General features: G+C 43.9%; 1 protein-coding gene across 1 annotated transcript in view; it reads left to right on the top strand.

Moving 5' to 3' along the window:
• Positions 1-17,879, top strand: part of CMYA5 (cardiomyopathy associated 5) — a 41,181-nt gene extending 23,302 nt beyond the window's left edge. Inside the window, exons 8-14 of the mRNA XM_075270049.1 lie at positions 1,529-1,678; positions 4,887-5,033; positions 11,735-11,882; positions 12,811-12,944; positions 13,344-13,443; positions 15,226-15,402; positions 17,095-17,879. Of these exons, the coding sequence (XP_075126150.1) occupies positions 1,529-1,678; positions 4,887-5,033; positions 11,735-11,882; positions 12,811-12,944; positions 13,344-13,443; positions 15,226-15,402; positions 17,095-17,347 (1,109 nt within the window). The 3' untranslated portion in view covers positions 17,348-17,879. The remainder of the gene's footprint in view (positions 1-1,528; positions 1,679-4,886; positions 5,034-11,734; positions 11,883-12,810; positions 12,945-13,343; positions 13,444-15,225; positions 15,403-17,094) is intronic.
• Positions 17,880-20,127: the final 2,248 nt, after the last annotated feature.

Below are 20,127 nucleotides of genomic sequence, written 5' to 3'. Positions count from 1 at the left end.
CGCAAAAGCTCCCGCGCCGTCTACGTACCACATTACGTGCCATAATACATCGTGTGAACCCGGCTTCACAAAAGCACCACGTTATCTTCAAACAACTAATCAGCAGGTGCCTTGCATATTGGACCCACTGATCTCTAAGGGTAAGTTCACACTGGTATTTTGGTCAGGATTTTGAGGCCGTATCCGACTCAAAATCCTGACCAAAAAGATAGCTCCCATTGAAATCAATGGGAGCCGGTCAGCGAGATGCTCATTCTTCTGGCCGATTCGCCTCGCGAGTCGACTTGAAGACACTCCCTACGCCCAACTAGGCCCATTCATTGGGCCTAATCCGGAGTGCCCGATTGGATGCCGATGCAGTGCACCGGTATTCAGTCGCGGCTACCCATTTTTTGGTCCGGAACCTGAGGTGGCCTCAGGTTCCGGTCCAAAAAACTCTGTGTCAACTTACCCCTAGATCTCTTAGACTGTTAGGACCTCACAGATGATTCCCAGAACTAGCAGATCCCAGTATTGCATACATGCTGGTGTGCTGTTCTGCTCACTCACCATATAAGGTTTTACAAATTGAGGGAGTAGCAAATGTCGCTAAGATCTGTGAATGATCGCATTTTCAAACACCTAACTTTAATCTTTGGCGCAGGATGACTGTGCTCCTGTTCATTGATGTCATCACTGCTTGTCAAAAACTAGAGAGTAACAGAGCTTTCGAACTTGGAGACCTTGGTTTGTCACTGTAGCAGATCACTACATGCCTAGGCTGAACGATGTCAGCACTATTCAACATTGTATGTCCCAGTAGTTGGGAGAACAATGAACTGGGATGACAGTAAAAGGTGTGGACAGATTGATTTAAAAAATGACACATAGTGATCCATTCTGTACTGCAAGTGAATTTGTAGGTCACATCCCAATCCTAGGAAGGCAAGTGTAACCAGTGTTGAAACAAACCATCAGAAGGCATTAGCATGACATTGGGCTACTAGCCAGATTCCCAGCAACAAGTGCTCCACTGACCTCACACCACTGCTCTCAAAGGCTTACCATTCTTAATGGTGCACCGCTAGAAGGCAATGGAAGCTGGAATGGAGGTTTATTCTCTTCAGCGATGAGTTCTGCATTTGTCTTGGATGCAATGATAGCCAAAGATTGGTCTGGAGAACAAGTGGACGATGCTATGAAGAGCTCTTCATAAGGGAACATTGGTCTTACTCCTGGGATTATGGTGTGGGGAGGTATTATATACTGTATGTTAACCAGACCACTCAAGTCTTCAGTTCAGGTATACTAACAGTTCAGCGTTACATTGATTTGGTTGTAGAACCAGTGGTACAGCCGTTTCTCCAAAGTGTCCAAGGAGCCATTGTCCAAGGAGCCATTTTTCAACAGTCCTTTGAGGTTCGTTGCTGGCAGAAATGACTGGAATAGTTGCTTGTGTTCTAGAATACTTTGAAACATGTTAATGCCTTCTTTTCTTAGACATGCTGCTGTGAATTCATCATAATATAATTGCTTTATTTTACCGCAGTTCCGCAGACACCAAAATTGAAGCCACAAGAGCAGAGCTCTGCAACCAGCACTTCTATTACCGTGTACTGGACAATGAGCGAGGAAGACGTCATTGACTGTTTTCAGGTGTACTGCATGGAAGAACCTCAAGGGAAAGGAGATGATAATGGTAAGCCTGGGAATAACTGATGGATGTCATTGTTACATGCTGGTGTACACGTTTGATGTATGGCAACTAAACCATCACGGACAACCACCTAAAGTATATGGGGCTCCCCGATTCTCCCATGACAGCAGGGGGAGATAAGGATCAGGCAATTGGATACAGCCATCCCTGGAACTCTCTCCGGGGCCGACTATTAAGCCCACTGCCAGAGGCAGCACTCATGGTAGTCTCTCTGGGCCCGACTATTAAGCCCAAAAGTGACTTATGCTGGGAAATGTGACTTGTCCGCTCCAATTGGATATCAACTGCTTGATACTATTGTTTTCTGGGAGATAAGCCCTTGCCAGAGATGTCTGACTGTAGCTTTGTCTCCTCTCCCTTTTTAGCTGGGCTGAGTATGTCTATGTTTGTATGGAACAGTAAGCTGAAGTAAAATTTAGGACCTTTTCGGAATTGAAAGCCTATCACTAGGATTGAATGGCACAACATGGCAGTACCCATCACCACCTCTATCACCTGGTTGAGCCATATTGATAGTGGCCATTGCATGTAGCCAAAATATAATGCTGCAAAAGAGTGACATCTCTCAGATGTGTATGGAAGATGTGAAGTATACTAAAGACAAAAAAATGAACCAGAGTTACCCTTTAATGTTTTTCTTTATGGCCACAACTACCCCTAGTATTCTCCATACTTTTACATGCCATGTAAGGAGCCATGCATATGACCAAGTGTGCATCCAAGGTGGGGGCCAACTCAGTCGTTCCGGAAGCCCCACAGATGTGAATGCTTAACAAAATGCACTTGGATGACACTTAAATGTCACCCCGAGTGTCATCCAAGTGCCTTCCGTAATAAACTTGGCCACCAACTCGGATGCACACTTGGTCGAGTGCAGGGACCCTAACAGTAGCCATCCTTCAAACACATCCTGTCAGTACGTATGAAATCTGCCTTTGAGGTCCAACCATGTACACCTGTATCCTGGATCTATCGCCAGAACCCAGCCCCACAGATAGATAGGTTACAGATCACCTGAATCATACAGTGTTCTCCTCTTATGAGCTTAGCAGGAATGCTCTCACTGCTCCAAACAGCTCATTTCCATAATGATGGTGATATTGGAGCAACGGGGGAGGGATTCACAAGGGGAAAATGCGTTTGATTAAAGTGACCCTAACCTCTCTGTGGTGCTTAGTTGATATGCTGGATTCTCCTTAAAGTCTATGTACAACTGTGAATTCAATTTAAAAAAACGCAGAAAAATCTGCAACAAAAAAAAAAAGCAGCAACGTAAGGCCTAAGACTACATTAAGTCCATTGGTTGCCCTTCCTTCTCATAGTCTATGGTTGGTGGATTGGAATATTGAGCATATAATACGGTAATCTTCTTGTACTGCTATGTTCATAGGTTTGACATTGTCCTGGTTACTTTGGTTTCATTGGGGGGTGATTTGTAAAGACTCTTGTGCCGATTTTAGGCTTGGGCCCTATGTTGTGGAAATCCAGTTGTTGTTTTTGGTTTTTTTTGCAGATTTTGCAGCATTGTTTGAGCCAAAGCCAAGAATGGTTAGAAAAGGAATCCTACTAATATTATAAATGTGAAAGTTTTTGTGTTTGAATGTTTGTGTGTCAATTACGCAAAAACGGCTGAATGGATTTGAATGGATTTGAATGAAATTTTCACATAGATAGTTTGTAACCTGGATTAAAACATAAATAACATGGCTACGCAACTGTTATGAATTTTTGTTCACATACTATATTACACTGCTCTTATCTCAGCTTCTGAGAAAGCCAGGTCTGTTATCTCTCTGTGTAAACACTCAGCTAACCATCAGTGTTCATGCATTTGCATATTATCTGATCTGCTCCAGGCACTGCAGACAAACTGACATGGCCAAACACCTTCAATCCAAATAGGCAGTTTGCCAAATTTCAACAGGCCTGGAAAAAGAAAATCTCATTTGTAACAAACAACGACAGCTATGAAGGAAGCCAGAAGTCACAGAGCTCTCCTCAAGCGCAGCTAAGGGGGATCATCGACTGCGACAACACACTCATTATATGGCGTCCCAGCAAGCTGCTGAGATACTGGAACAATCACAGGCACAGTGCGAGGAACGAGTTCAGCAGCAGTCCAGCTTGAGAGCTCCCAAAATTACGGCGCATGCAGATCATCAAAGGCAACAACACACTCATTATATGGCGTCCCAGTGAACTGCTAAGATACCACAACAATCACGGGCACAGCGCGAGGAACAAGTTCAGCAGCAGGACAGCTTGACAGCTGTTGAAACACCGGAGCAGATGAATCATCAACACCAACAACACGCTCATTGTATGGTGTCCCAGCGAGCTGCTGAGATGCCAGAACAATGACAGGCATGGTGTGAGGAACAAATTCAGCAGCAGGACAACTTGAGAGCTGCCTAAATGCCGGAGCAGGCAAACCATCGATGGCAGCAATTTGCTGAATATAGGCGGATCATCGACGCCAACAGCCCGCAGACGAAGTTGCGGGCAGAGGCTATAGTAGGAAATATATAGGAAGGTCTTACACTTCTACTTTCCGATCAATCAACTCCTGGCTTTGGCTCAAAAAATTCTGCCACAAAAAACACTTCACATGAGGCCGTAGCCTTAAGTTTTATTCTCTGTGTGCACGATTTATCATGTGTTTGAGCCTACTTTAAAAGCTTTCACGCCAGGCCTGTCACTTTACTTTTTTTGTCTAGGAAGGTTAGTGTTACATTTATGAAATATACCTTTAAAAAATAAAAAAAAAAAAAGCAAAAAAGGTGGCGTCTGAAGCATAAAAGAAACCTGAAATATCGGAGAGCAATGGAATCATTCTTTCCGCAAGGGAAATTCTGAGCAAAATTTCTGCCACAGTTGCGCCTTTTAAGTAAATTCAGCACATGGAATGCTAAGGCATAAAAAAGCACATGCCGAAAAATAGTGCAAATAATAATTGACTTCCATTATATGACCAGATCTGTAGAATTCATTGGCATTGTATAATTCTCCTTCCAGAATTCTGGCCCATCTCAGCATATCGGGAAAAACACAAACCTTCTGGCCACCTATAGTCTCTATATGTACTGTTTACTTGGAATCTCGTGAAATGCAATCCATTGACTTGTGATGTGATTCTGTATTAATAGCAATGTGATTTATCGCTGCCTCTTGTATCATCTTATTACTTTAGGTCTGCTGGAGGAATACAGGGTCACAGTGAAGGAAAGTTTCTGCATCTTGGAGGACCTTGAGCCAGATAAATGTTACAGTGTCTGGGTTATGGCTGTAAATTACATCGGTTGCAGCCTACCCAGCGACAAGTCAATATTCAAGACTGGTATGTGCGACACTTATCCGATTAACACTGACAAGCATTGCTCAAGGGGGTGAGATACCAGGCAGCTCTGTGGGGAAAACACTTGTCATACATTTTAGCAATTTTGCAGATTTTTTTGTTATAGCTAGTTTTATATTAGATGCAGTGACCATAGGTTACCCATTGTTTGCATTATTAACATGGTAAATATAAAGTATGAGTATGGATAATACAGATAGAGTTTATGATAGGTTATATTAAAGAAACATTCTGACAACTGATGTATAGTTTATGCCTAGTGCACAGCCTAAAGGGCATGATATAGGCACAACGCCGCACCTCCCATGAGGCGACCTGAAACGACCGCTTCAGGCAGCGCTAAGCCAGGGCCCCAGGGAGGGCGGCATTTTTGCTTACCTAAGCCAGTCCAGGACAAGCTGTCCTGGACTGGCTTAGCACCGAGCGGTGGATTGGGGAGGCCGCTGGAGCAGCGCTGCTCCAATGGCCTCCCCTCACGCTCAGGCAGATAGCAGGTCCTCTCCCTGCCCGCTCTCTGCCTGCTAACGCCGCTCCGCCACGTCCCCTTTGCTCTGCCACACACCCTCTGCTCCACCACGCCCCCTCCGCTCCACCCCCTCCTCTGGGGGGGGGGGGGCGGCGAAAAAGGAAGGTTCACCCCTGTATAGGCATATAGAGGACACAATGCAGAGAATATATAGATATATTCTGGTGATATATTACCTTTAAATTATGATCGTCTGCTACCCATATGTAGAGGTGAGAAGTCCGCATAGGTAGAGGATATAATTTCCCTCAGACCAGCAGTGATATGTGTGATAATGGGGAAGTCTAGTAGGAAGATACAGACTATATAACTGTTCTGTGACCTATAAGTTTTAGGTAAGTGTACAAAAATGCTGTGAAGCAAAACATACTCTCAATAATAGAAATGTTAATAGTTTATTGTTGTCAAATAACAAAATGAATTGATTAAAGAAAAGAGAAATCTAATCCCATCAATATTTGGTGTGACCTTTGCCCTTTGGAGGAGGAGTCCTGGAAGTGATGATCCGGCCCCCACAGAGCCCTGATCTCACCATCATCCAGTCTGTCTGGGATTACATGACGAGACAGAAGGATTGGAGCAAGCCTACATTCACTTGGGCTTAGTTCTCTAAGAAGATGGAAACAACTTCCCTGCCAAGTTCCTTCACAAATTGTCTATAAGTGTATCTAGAAGAATTGATGGAAGGCAAAGGGCAAAGGTCACGCCACATTGATGGGATTTTGATTTCTCTTTTGCTCATACACATAACTTAGTTAATAGATAAAAATAAACTATTAACCCTTCTATTTCTGAAAGCATTCTTACTTTGCAGAATGTTTCCACACCTGCCGAAACCTTTTGCACAGTACCGTATATTTCCATGGTCTATCGCTTAAGTCTTAGTACAACTTACAAACAGCTTAAGGTGAATATACTGTGAGTAATTCAAGGCAGAAGGGCTCGAATAGCAAAGTGTGGGTGGTTATGTGACCGTAGTGCTATTCTAGTGAGGTGCTGAGTGAGACTATATGCCAAGCACAGGGTATTTTGGCCTACACTCTATCTTAGTATATCCTATGACTACAGGACTACTCACTTTACCAAGAGGTGTACAGGTGTTTTGGGAAAGGTAAAACATTTTATGGACCTTTGTGACACTATGGAACTATATGGCAAATGTATAGACGTTGAATGTATGTCTTCGGTAGTAATATGTGGGTGCAGGTGCCTATTGTTGAGGACTGATGTAATAGGATGTCATGAAGATGGGGCCAGCTCAGCTCCTGGAGAATCGGCCCCTTGTAATACACAGCGGATATCCTGCTCTAAGTGCTGCAAATGGTAAAAACACCATTCATGTTTGTTTAACCCTTAGATTTCACCATCAAAAATAATGGTGACTCTTTGTGTTTGTCCTTCCCTTTATCCGCATCCCTGCAATGCGATCAAAGGGTGCCAATGCCTTGTCATGGTGACAGGAGAACCTACTGAAAGCTTCCAAGTCACCTTCATAAGTAAGCCTATAAGATGCTGCCAGATGCAGAGTCTAATAGATTTGCATTAGGTTTCAACTTGGTGAAATATAATACATTGCAATACAGACATATTGCCATGTACTATACTTGCAATCGTACAGATTAAAAAGTAACAATTAACAAAAAAGAATTAAATAAAAATATTAAAAAAAAAACATAAATAGCTCAATATTTCCCAATGTTTTTTGTAATAGAAAAATAGCAAAAATAATAGCAATATTTGACATTTGTCCATAACCAGAAATATTATATAAATAGAACATGACTTATCGTGCAATGTAAAAAATAAAATAAAAGACCAACAAAATTGCTGTTTTTTGGTCACATTGCCTCCAAGAAAAGCAATAAAAAAATATTTTAAAAATTACATATAACCCATATGTCAACATTAAAATAAAAAGGTTATAGCTTTTATAATGGGACCTTAAGAAGTTAAAAGACTCAACCTATTAATTCGCCCCTTATTGTCCTGATGCTTGAGTACGGATATTCTGATGGTTGTGTAGCTGCGGTTTCTCATTCTTGTCTTTATCAGAGATTGAATTTCTTAGATGACTTCTTGGTTGTCCTTCATGTGTCCTCTTTTAGAACAACATCTTAGCACCCCACATTTCTGGCATAGTTCTGGACATCTCCAGTTATTAAACACTTGAAAATCACCTTTGAGACGTTGCGGTTAGACGTTCAGGGTTTAAGTGTTGCCCGTTTCATGTGTCGTTCTGTGATGGGAAACCAAGTGTTTTGGTAGAAATCTTGTGGACACGATCTATTTGCTCAGAGACAATAAAGGATACTGGATTAGGGAAGAGCTTTCTTGTGTTTCATGGAGGAAGTCTTGAAATATTAAGAAATTATTTTGGCAAGGGTGGAATATAAACTATAAAGTAAGAATGCCTTAAAAAATAGAAGGGTAAATGGTTTATTTTTGTCAAAAATAAGGAGAGAGAAATCTAAATCTGATTAATATTTTGTGTGACCAGTCTTTGGATGACGAGTCCTGGAAGTGATGACCCACAATGGTCCGTTGTCGTTACCTATCAGAATATTTTTGGCATATAGGAGGAAACCCAAGCAAAAAAAAAAATGCCTTTGGTCAGATTTAAACCCAGGACCCCAGTGCTACAAGGCAACAGACCTTACCACTGAGCCGCCATGTCACTATGTTAAAGGGGCACTCACATTTAATAATAAATCTACAGTAGGTGGAGAACACTTGTGTAGGAATCTTATAGGACAGACAGCGCTGTCTTAGAACAGGGTTTGCAAATTAGCTCTTATCCAAGAGGTGAAAAGATGGCTGCCCAGGCTCCGACACAGTAATACCTCAATATCCAACTAAAGACAACTCCATTGCCTCTACAATCTTCTAGGTTGAGCATGGGGACATCTATCTTAGGATCCAAGCAACGGACTGTTGGTGGAACAACACCAACAGAGTGACTGATGCAGATGGCGCCCTCTCCATCTACTTCCGTATCCATTCACTGTAAAGTACGTAACAAGATGGACGCTTGCTTCTGCCATGCTTGTTAACTTTTCTAACAATAAAAAGTCCTACAGAAACAAGGCGAACAATGATGGTGAACCCCACTCCAAAAAAGGATACGAATAAGGATGTGTCTATTTGTTGTTCATGTCACATAATATATCGGAGACCCCGTTGTCTAGACATAACTTCACATCCTCAGATTTGTTTGTTACTGTCGCCTTGAGACATAATCCAGCAATGTGATAATCTGACGTGAACACAATTGTATCTGGAGAACAACCTCTTGTATATGGAAACCCCCTTTAACTCTATGCCAACATCTGTTCCAGGATAAAGAGTAAGGTCCCCATAAGTTCCCCTACAATGGGCTAGATCAGATTCTGTGACATTTCATCCTGTTTGACTTTATTCTACTTTATAGCAACACATAAGTGACAAATGTTCCTTGTTGTTGACGTGCCCAGCACATCTGATACTGTTGTTTATCGGATCCTATGGTTGTGGTGTCAGGGCTTAGCACATCTACTTGGCTACGAATGAACATTCCCCGCAGCATCTACCCTGACAGGGCGGCAGACATAGTATTCATCTTCTATTATGATACCTCCTTGTTTCTAATGTTATATCTGCTCCTAGTAGCAATGCAGCATATGCTGGAGCATGCAATGTTCTCTCATAGAGTACGAGAGAAAAAGCCTGGGTGTCAGGGGAGCAACTTGAGGGGTGCAGAGGGTGCAGTTACATCGGGGCCCAGGAGCCTTAGGGGGCCTTAAGCACTGGCATCAGTATTGAGATTGCATCTTCCATCTGGCCCATAAACCAAGGAGACCCACAGATTACCCTCTTTTGCATCCGTAACCATCACTATCAAGAATTCGCTGTAGGGATGAGGGGGCTCCGGACAAAAGAATACATCGGGGCCCACAAGACTTTAGTTCCGCCCCTGCTGGATGTCTCCATATACATTTGGACGCACACAGTATTGGCCCGTACATATCTATAAGTCATCCTCAGCACATGGATCTGCGAAAATGTGTGCAACCTTTTTTAGATGAAATTGCAATCACCCGCACACCACACTACTGATGTCTACTGGCAAGTGAGAGTTTGGCTCGAGTCTGAGGCCAAACTTTATGGAAAGGTGTTTACTTTATATTTCTCATTCCTTCTGATTCCCCCCCCCCCCAAACCTGCACCAGAAAAAGCAGTTTTTTGCAATTTGAGGGCTCAACCCAATACTGATTTTACACTGCAATATGTAGTGTCAACTTTCAGAATGTACAAAGATAGATACCTGTACATACCCTAAACATATCCATAGGCCCCCTTCACCATTCACACTGGTATATATCACAGTCTTTTACAAGGTATCACAGTCAAGATATATACAAGGTATATATCACAGTCAAAATTACAAGGAATTTATTGATCTGGCAGAACCTTATTCTGCAGTGAAAAACAGTTGTCATATAATACACATATATAGACTAGCATCTGCCCGCTTGGCACCACGGTCTCTCTAGCTACTGACTTCCTCTGGCTTCCCCCCCGTGCACCTGACCCCTTCGATCCCCGGGCTAACGTCCCTGCCTGCCATGGCGCCCCCGTCCACCCTCTGTCTTGCATGGGTCGGGCTCCCTCCCACTGCAGCACCCCCGTGGCACCCCCAACCTCGCAGGCCCTCTTCCTCTCCTGCTGCACCCCGGCTCTCCCTCCCCAGCCCCTCTCTCCTGCTGCACCCCCCTGACTCTCCCGCGGCCCCCACCTGGCTGCCACCCTTAACCCCCCTTCCCCCCAAGAAATCCCCCCTTCCCAAACCCAGATCCCTACCCCCCTTCCACAGACAGCACCTCCAGGAACACCCCCTCCCCCCACAAACTCCCCTGCTGTGAGAACCACTGTCCCGCAGATGAATGATGCGCCGTGCTTACCAAAGCTTGGGCCGCGACAGTGTGTGCAACTGCAGACAGATACTGCATGGTCGCTACATGCTGGAGTGTGTGGCAGACTGTGTAGGCCACAGCTGCAGAGCCAGCCAAAGCGAGGTTCCTGACAGTGGCGCAGGTGAGCCCTGCCACGGCGGATCACGTCTGTCCCCCGGCGTGCACACACCTGGCACCGCCAAACCTCTTCTCGCAGCTCAACAGTACAGCCACTTGTTCAGTACACTCTGGAGCGGTGAGAGCCGCCATGTTATTTCGCTTGCTGGCCGGCCGATCGCTCCACCCGCACAGTCGCGCCAGCCAAACGGGGAGCGCGGCTCAAGGGCCTGTGATGACTTGATCTAAGGTCCTTGAGCGAAGTCCGAAGTGAAAATCTCTGTTACCGGCCGTGAACTCTGGTGGTCTACGGCTATATTAAGTAGCCTATGTTTCAATTCAGTACCCAAGGTATGTATTGTGAAATTTGAGGCAAATCCGTTCAGGCGTGATTGAGGAACAAACATCCAAACACACAAACTTTTATAATATTAGTAGGATTATCAGGACATTGCAGTGCAGGACCAAGGCACAACATACTTTGTATCACACAATATACAGCACATATGCTAAGAGAGGTTGGTCAGGGTTAAATAGGTCAGCATTATGTAGCACCGTATCACTGAATCCATTGGGCCACATTTTCTAGCTAGACACTCTCATAGTGTAAACTTAGAATAGACAATCTGAAAAAGTGCCAGATTTATCACAGTGGTTGCTGCTGACGGTTAAATCTGGTGCGACTAAGTATTGTCTAGTCTAAGGCCTTGTTCACACATTCACTATTTAGGTATGCACGCCAACTGCATTTTTCATGGATGAAACATGAATCCATTTATTCAATGTATTATTCCAAACATCCATTTTTTTCATGGGTTATGGATCCATGAAAAAGAAATGGAGGCCTGTTTGTTTTTTGTTACTGATTGGTATATATCGCATCGCATCTGTAAAATGTACATCACACACCCATAAAATGCATCATGTAAATATGGCCTAATTTTTTACCAACTTTTAGTTGGTTTACTTTGGGCCAGAATTTTAGGCCAAATTTGGTGGAGTATGTTATATTGAAGCCATGCACCAAAATGTGTTATAAACGTACCACAATGCGAATGAGTCTGATTATTGTCACGTTGATGTTCTTTGTTTCCTACTTATCTCCTGTCCAGCTCCTTCCACCCCAGTCATTAAAGCGGAGGAGTGTACAGTCTGCTGGGACACCGCGGTCATCAGATGGAGCACGGCACATCTAGAGTCCACAGACTCCTTTACCCTGGAGTGGTGTAAGCAGTACTCCTCAGAGGGAGAAGGGCTCAGGTAAATGCTATAGTGCGTCTACTATAGGGGGCTATAATTCTGCTGGGTTTTGGGGTTTTTTAAACTTGTATGTGCACTCATGGTGGATTTCTTGCAACAATTTCTGCAACTGAAAATCCATTCTTTGTGCCTGAATGGGCTTGAACCATGGATTTGTGGCTCACCAGAGCTGGCTGTGGCTGGGCTGAGGGTGATCTCTGGTATAATTGTATTACATTATGTATCCTGTGTGACATAGCAGGGGATCCTGAGTCTCACCACATAGCGCCACCTAGTGAGTCTCACACATACAATATTGTGTGCTAGTATGGCGGTGGGCATCCCCCTATGAGCCAAATAGGAACCCAGACTCAGGGCTGTAACATTAACATTTAAAGGGCTAGGAACACTTTTTTTTTTATCAAGTCTACCCTGCACTCCAGGACTTTGCTGTGTCACCAGCTGCACCCTGTTATTGTACTGAAGAAACTGTTTAAGCATCTGCACCTCCACACCCATGGAAGAGTTTTCAGTAAAAGTTCATCTCTGTTTCAATTTTACAACTGTTTCTGTGTCTGACTCTGCACCGACACCATCAGGGCGCCCCGAACACCACCAGTCAGCACAGTATAGGGGAAACGCCCCAGGGGAACAATCAACACCAATATTTGTGCAGTCTCCTCATCACTGGTACCAGTGGTGGTAACGTCAGATATCACCAGCGCTGTGCCCTTGTGCCCAGAGACCATGACACATCTGTGCTATCTGCACCCCGCAATTCCAACTACAGTGTTACCCACCCCCACTGCCCCCAATCTGGTCACCGCAGATTATTTCAAGTCAAATTGAAATGTACAGGACAGTGACAGAAATTTTTGCAAAAACTCTGCTGCATTTGAATACGCCCTATAAGTGCATTTTTTTTATTTTCATGACATGTTCCTTTCAGGTCTGTTGCTGGAATCAAAGACCAATATCTGAGGGTGTCCCTACAAGCAGGGGAGAACTACTTTTTCTATGTAAAAGCCACCAATAACTTTGGGTCAAGTGAACAAAGTGAAGCAGCTCTAATATCTACCAAAGGTAAGAACTTCTGCACTGGGAATCATATCACTCATTTATAAAGTAAATCTTTGGTTTTGTTTTTATGGCTTCCACTGTGGGGTAAAAATGCTATGTTAGCGTTATTCTCCGGATCCGTAAGATCACGGCGATAGTACATTTAGTCTAAGGGCCCCTTCACACGGAGTATACGCTCGCTGATTCTGAACGTGTAACACGTTCCGAATCAGTGGCGCTAAAACAGATCCCATTGCTTTCTATGGGAGCCGGCATACGTGCACTCCCCATAGAAATGAATGGGCTGCTTTTTTCCCTATTGCTTTCAATGTGATACGCGCGTACTGATAGGGCTCACAATCTACATTAAAAAAAAAATAGAATAAAAACTGATTAAAAACTTTCTGTCTTTTATTTTTGCAGGTACCAGGTTTCACTTGCTGAGAGATACAGCTCACCCTGCCGTAGACTTGTCACCAGATGGGACTGTCATTAGTATTGCAGAGCACAGTGAGATTGTGGGGTCGGTATCTACTTACAGATTTCATATGCTGAATACATTATTTCTTGGTATTTTAGTATTATTACTTGATCCAAGGTCATGATTGTATTATTAACCCATTCTGTAAACATCTCACAAGTGAGGAGAACAATTCGGGAGTTTTGGGAGAAGAAAGTAGTCCCATTCTTGTCTGATGTAGGATTCTAACTGGTGGCTCCTGGGATACTTTGCCAGATTTTTTGTTTCAGAATGGAAATATGAGCGTTAGTTAGCAAAAGACATTACAGTGCAACCCATGGCAGCTCAAGAGGGTATGTGTAACGTCAGAGGCGGGAAGGTTTGGCATATCAGTGACAATTATTGATGACATTACCATATTTCACATATTTTGTTGGAGGGGCAATTTAGTGGAGAAGCATACTTTGAAGGGCAATACAAAATCAAATCGGGCTCTCTTCATATGTATATACCTAGAGATTTGATACGACTGTTTTCTGAGTGACTTGGCACTCATAGTTTATCTGTGAAGGTTTCATCAAAATGATTGATGGATCTCTGTCCAAAGTTTTTAATATTTGGTCTCCATTACTCATGTGTTCTTGTCCTACCAACCCATACCAGAGCTGTTGGAGATATATAGTATACAGTCTTTGCACAGACGTGCCCAGCACCAGGTATCACTCCCCTAATCTCTATATCTGGAACATAGAATGGGGCATACTTTGTGTCAGCATTAGGGCTGAGCCGATCCTGACTTTTCAGGATCGATTTTGAAATCTGATTTCTGATCATTTTTCATTCGAACCCGATCTCGATCCCAATTCCGATCCCAATGCAAGTCAATGGGATTTTTTTTACTAATCAGAGATCGGATTTTAAAAACAATCCTATTCACTATACAGCATGGAATCTAACAATTGAATGCTTTAATTGTTAGAATCCACGCTGTGTAGTGAATCACTAAGTAGCCAGAGGATTTTTTTTTAATCCTCTGGCTACTTAGTCCCCCCTGGTGTCCACTTACCTACAGAGATGGCTAGTCCGGTGCCGTGTTCTCGTTCTTCTTCGCCTTGCTGCCCTCTGCCTCCCAGGTTAGGAGAGTGTGGGCAGGTTAGGAGACTGTGAGCGAGTACTGGGAGGGGAGACGTCACATCTCCCAGCCCTGTACCCGCCCACACTCTCCTAAGTCACAAGCCCTGCCTTCTTCCTAGCCCATTAACACTAACCTGGGAGGCGAGGGCAGCGAGGCGAAGAAGAACGAGAACAACGGGCACCGGACCAGTCATCTCTGTAGGTAAGTAGCTACTAGAGATGTTAGCTAGTCTCCCATTAGAATGAATGGTCGCAGCTGGCGCGCAGGGGGTTAAGGCTGTGTGCCGGCTGCTTCCATTCATTCCTATGGAACCGCAGCAGAGCCTTCATACTAAATATACACTCCGCTCAGAACGGAGTGTATACTCAGTGTGAAGGCTAACATTGTTAGCTTTTCCCACAATGCTTGGCCAGTAGCAAAGCATTGTGGGAAATAATCACCGATCTCGATCCCACCTTAAAAGATCGTGTTCGAAATTCCGATTGCGAAATTTTCTCGATCGCCGATCAGAATCTGATCTTTTCCGAACACGATCGCTCAACCCTAGTCAGCATTCTTTGCCATCACCGCCCTAGACCCAATAGTACTAAAGTGGTATTGGCACCCTGTATGATAAGTATATTTTTATATCTAAGCCCCGTGTGATACTCTGCTACATTCACCATGCGGAGATGGCTGAACCCAAAATATCTTTTCTTCATCTCTTGAAGGATCCCTTTAGTTCTCGGAGAGCTTCTGCCGGCTAAAGGACAGCACTACTGGGAGATGATGGTGGCGGAGTGCAGTTCTTACAGCGTTGGTGCAACGTTTCATCCTTCTCCAGAAGAATCTGCCACCTCACAGGACAGTACATCATGGTGTATGCAGTGCTCCAGCTCCAGCACAAGGTAATAACACTAGATATTGCGATACATTGCACATTTGTCATACAACACATTTATCTGCTAATATGTGTAGTCGTATTGTGGACCAAAATGTATGGGCAAAAAATGGACTATGCAAAATTGTAGTATACCCAATGCATTCCTTATGGATAGGAGAGAAGCATCTGATCACAGGTGGTCTGACTACTGGGAACCAGAAGAACGTGGGTCTACAAGTGCCATCAAGCACCCATGTGAATAGAGCAGTGGTATACAGCTCCTGGTGCAGCAAGCTCCAGCTATCCTATAGAAGTGTATAGAGCAGTGAGTGACCCAATATGCAAACCACTGTCCTATTCACATGGGGCACCGGAGGGAACCTGCAGCCCCTCTTGTGATAGATGGGGATTTGAACACAAGGATCTCCGTGATGACAAGAAAGGGCCACAAGTGGATAGTGGATACGTGTCATTGATGGGGATCCCCTTTAACAGTTTGCAGGTACATTATGCCAGTTTGGATGAACACATACATTTACTGTATATATACAAGAGATGAACATTAACCTACAGCATATATTAAAATAGGTTTGATAAATACAGTCATAGCCAAAGGCTGCCCCTGTGATATCACATGACATATCTAAGGGCCAATTTAACTATAGGGCATCTTCACTAGGCCTTATAGTAGTAGTTCCCCCCTCAGTCAACCCAAACCGAGTGGGGTAGTCCTGGATTTCAGGTGCTGTGCCACTTTTCTGGGGGCCAGGTAGCGATTTCAACTCTATCTGTGTCTATAAGACACAGAGTTGAATACAATGGTGGAGCACGGAGCTATCAGTCTTTGGCGGAGACTGTCTTTGTGTGCCGAGACACAGACAGCATTATAGCTAGAGCCTGCAGGTAAGTCCATGGGAGGGAGGCTAGGTGAATATAATATTTTATAGTAAGTATAACATTTTTTTTAGTTTTTTTTCAGTCCCCTGCCCTCATGATCACCTACCCTGACATATATCCATTGTTATGTCTATAGGGGATAGTTGTTCATTGTCCATAATGGCACAACCCTTTTAAATTGTGTGTGTTGGGGGCAGTGCCGCACCTCCCATGAGGCAACCTGAAGAGACCGCTTCAGGCGGTGCTATGCCAGGGCCCCAGGGAGGGCGGCATTTTTGATTACCTAAGCCAGTCCAGAACAAGCTGTCCTGGACTGGCTTAGCACCGAGCAGTGGATTGGGGAGGCCGCTGAAGCAGCGCTGCTCCAGCAGCCTCCCCTGCTCTCTGCCCGCGAACGCCACTAAGCCCCGCCCCCTTCACTTTGCCCTGCCCCCTTGGCGCTCCGCTCCACCCCCTCCTCCGGGGGGGCTTTTTGTAGTTCGCCTCGGGCGACGAAAGGGGCAGGTTCACCCCTGGTTGGGGGCCCACTTAGGAATAATATGAACTGGGCCCACTTATCTATTAAAACAGCCCTGATATCATCCAGCATAGCCCTTGTTCTCTATATACCTATATATACATAATGGTAAAGTCCATATACGATATCATATAACTATTTTGTGGATGACCCAAGTGTTTGGTACAATGGGTACTGGCTAGTACATACACTACCTCCTACCAGACACTGCTTTGTATTGTATCCAGTTCTATCTATAACTATACATACATATAAGGAAACCATCTCGTATACATACATAGTTACATACATTTCCTTTTCCAGCTTTTCTTACAGATTCCTCCACAATGAAATATGGAGTGAAGTTCATTTAACGGAGCCTCCAGTCCGGGTGGGGATTCTTCTAGACTACAGGAAGGGCAGACTATCTTTCTACAATGTCCAGAAGGGGCACTTGCTCTTCACCTTCAGACACAAGTTTACAGAGGCGGCTCACCCCACATTTGCCCTGGAGGCCCCCGGAGAGATTCACCTTCACACCGGAATTGAACTGCCTCATTTTACCAAACAAAGCTAGCACCCAACCCCCAGAGGTGTGCAAATGCTGAAAAAGCCATAAGTTGTGTTTACTAGCCCCTGACTGTGTGCAGGGATATTTGGGAGTAGTACCAATAATGTTCATATTAGAGGTAGCACAAAGCTGATTTCTATGCAAACATGGTTTCTCAGGGGGTATATTTATTTTGGATTGTTTTTCTCAGTTTTTCTTCCAGTTTTATGTAGGACAAGCCGGACATTATTAGTGATGGTGGTAGGTTCAGTGAGAACGGGAAGGATTTCTGATCTCTGCATAGAGAATTGCGCCAAGTTCAGATCAATAAAGCCTTAGCGAAACTCTTTGAAGAGAGCAGATTCGTGTAACTAGATGTCTTAATGTCGATATCTCCTGTTATTCCAAGGAGAGGATCAGCAACACTTAGCAAGGTTAAACTGAACTATGCCGAAATTCTCATTGAACTCAAACTTATCAGAAACCTTGACTATGGGAAAAAGATATTTTCTGAATAATAGTAAAAGATTAAAGGGAATATCCACCTTTTTACACTGTGCTTCTGTATTTGCTTTATTTTTCTCGTACAGAGCTGAAAATCCCTACATAGTGAAAAGATAAAATTCTGTCTATCTGAATCCACCACTAGAGGGAGCTTAGGAACCCACTGCATATGTTTTTGTTTTTTTTTAAAGGGATTGTCCGGGGAGAGTAAATTCACTTTCCTGTTCCGACGGACTCTTGATGATGGACTGGAGAGTTCTGGCCACATCCCGTCTCCAGATCACATGATCAGATGCAGCGCTCCAACCCCTAGGACATTCTACCTCCCCATCACTCCACCCTCTCCCCTGTTCTATGGCAGGGGGAGGCAGAGTGACCCAGAAGTCAGAGCAATGCTTCCGATCACATGATCCAGGGGTCGGGACGATGCCGGAATCCCCGAGTCTATCATAAAGTGAATTTAAACTCCCTGGACAACCCCTTTTAATTCAGTTTAAAGGTGTTGTCCCACAGTCACAAGTTTAATAGATGTCACTGAGTAGCAGAATAAAAGTCCATTGAATCAGAGGACGAGTCGCCAATTATCAAAGCATATGGGTCTAATGAAGATAAGTGAATGGGCATCACAGAGACTCAATGGAGTGGCAACATGTATGCACAGTCATTGCTCCAGCCAAAAAAGGGGACATGAGACCCCCATTCTCCTGATCAGTGGGGTCTCAGCGGTAGGACTCCTTGCTATCAGACAGTTGTCTGTTTAGGTGATATGTGGATAGGTGATAAATTGTGATTATGGGATAACCCATTTATTATACCATATGCAGTAGTAGTGGCAGCAGGCAGCTAGAAGTTTATTATTACACTCAATGGGGCTCGTTTCTGAATCTTCTTGTGCCTATTATCTTCTAATTCTGCCCTTCTTTATACCATGTGTGTAAGATAGATCATGTTTGCACCTATTTTGCAGGCTTTTTACAAAAGGCTGGTGACTTCACTTCTTTGTCATGGAAAGTGGGTATAGTTTATCTGGAGTAACATTTTACAATGTATTTATAAAGTGCCCTCTGTTTTTCAAAAATGGCGCAAAAAAGGGGAAACTTCACTCCAGTGTATGGGCGGCACAAAGAAAAAAAATATGACAGCAGTTCCAGTATGTAAATTTTGCACAAGATTTATGATGCCTTTTTAGCAAGCTACGCACAAGGAATGGCGAGACATAAAAAAGGTGCATGTCAAAAATAGGCACAAAAAATTGTGCAAATGATAAATGACCCCCTATGTTTATGCAGGGGGTTTAGATCTCTGTATCTGAAAATCAAAGCTCCAGCCACTGTAAAGATATAATAAAAAAATAAATGGGGGGTTTTCAGCAAATAATAAATATATTTAGAGGGGTTGTCCTCAGGATAGGCCATGAATATATAATCGACAAGCCCCTGGACTGATCGTCTGTACGGAGCTGCTTCCAGCACCTTTCTTGTAAACAATATGGTGCTGGAAGCAAAAACTTCCATCAACAGCAGGTCCAACTGACTGAGTGCTGAGCTGCAGTGAAGGTAGAGGGCCGCTGGACAATGGCGGGAGCTTTCTGCTTCCAGCTCCGTATTGTGTACAGGATAGGTGCTGGAAGCAGCTCCATACAGATGATCAGTCTGGGTTTGGACCCCTATTGATCATAAGATAAGCATAAAAAAAAAATTAAGCCCAACCAACCCCTTTAATGAAATAGCACTCATCTTTAACTGATCCCCTGATGTCTTAGTTCTAATGTAGACTATGGTTGGGTTCACATTGGCGCCGGGCTCTCCGTCGTTCGGGTACTCGAATGATGGAGGGCATGACCACTGAAACAGTGGTTACAAATGGACGCTGGCGAACCCCATTGACTAGAATCCTGGTTCCAATTCCTGGTATCTCTTGACACCAGAAAGTGGAGAGTAGCTGGGACCTGGGGTATCAGTTTTTTTCATGTTAGCATGTCCATTCTAAACCTTTACACACACACACATTATACAGCGCGTTAAATAAGTATTGAACACGTCACCAATTTTTTAAGTAAATATATTTCTAAAAGTGCTATTGATATGAAATTCTCACTAGATGTTGGTAAGAACTAGAGATGAGTGAGTAGTATTTGATGGAATACCTCCCCTGCATAGTTATTGGTGTAATCGGTCGAATACCACGTGGTAAAGCCAGTAAAAATTCCATTCCCCTCCCACCTTCCCTGGCGCTTTTTTTACACCGATATCTATACAGAGGAGGTATTCGATCGAATACTACTCGCTCATTTCTAGTAACAA

Source organism: Leptodactylus fuscus, chromosome 1 (assembly GCF_031893055.1).
Source record: "Leptodactylus fuscus isolate aLepFus1 chromosome 1, aLepFus1.hap2, whole genome shotgun sequence".
Classification (NCBI taxonomy): Eukaryota; Metazoa; Chordata; class Amphibia; order Anura; family Leptodactylidae; genus Leptodactylus; species Leptodactylus fuscus.
The sequence above is the reverse complement of the archived record's forward strand: the minus strand, read 5'-3'. Positions and strand labels throughout refer to the sequence as shown.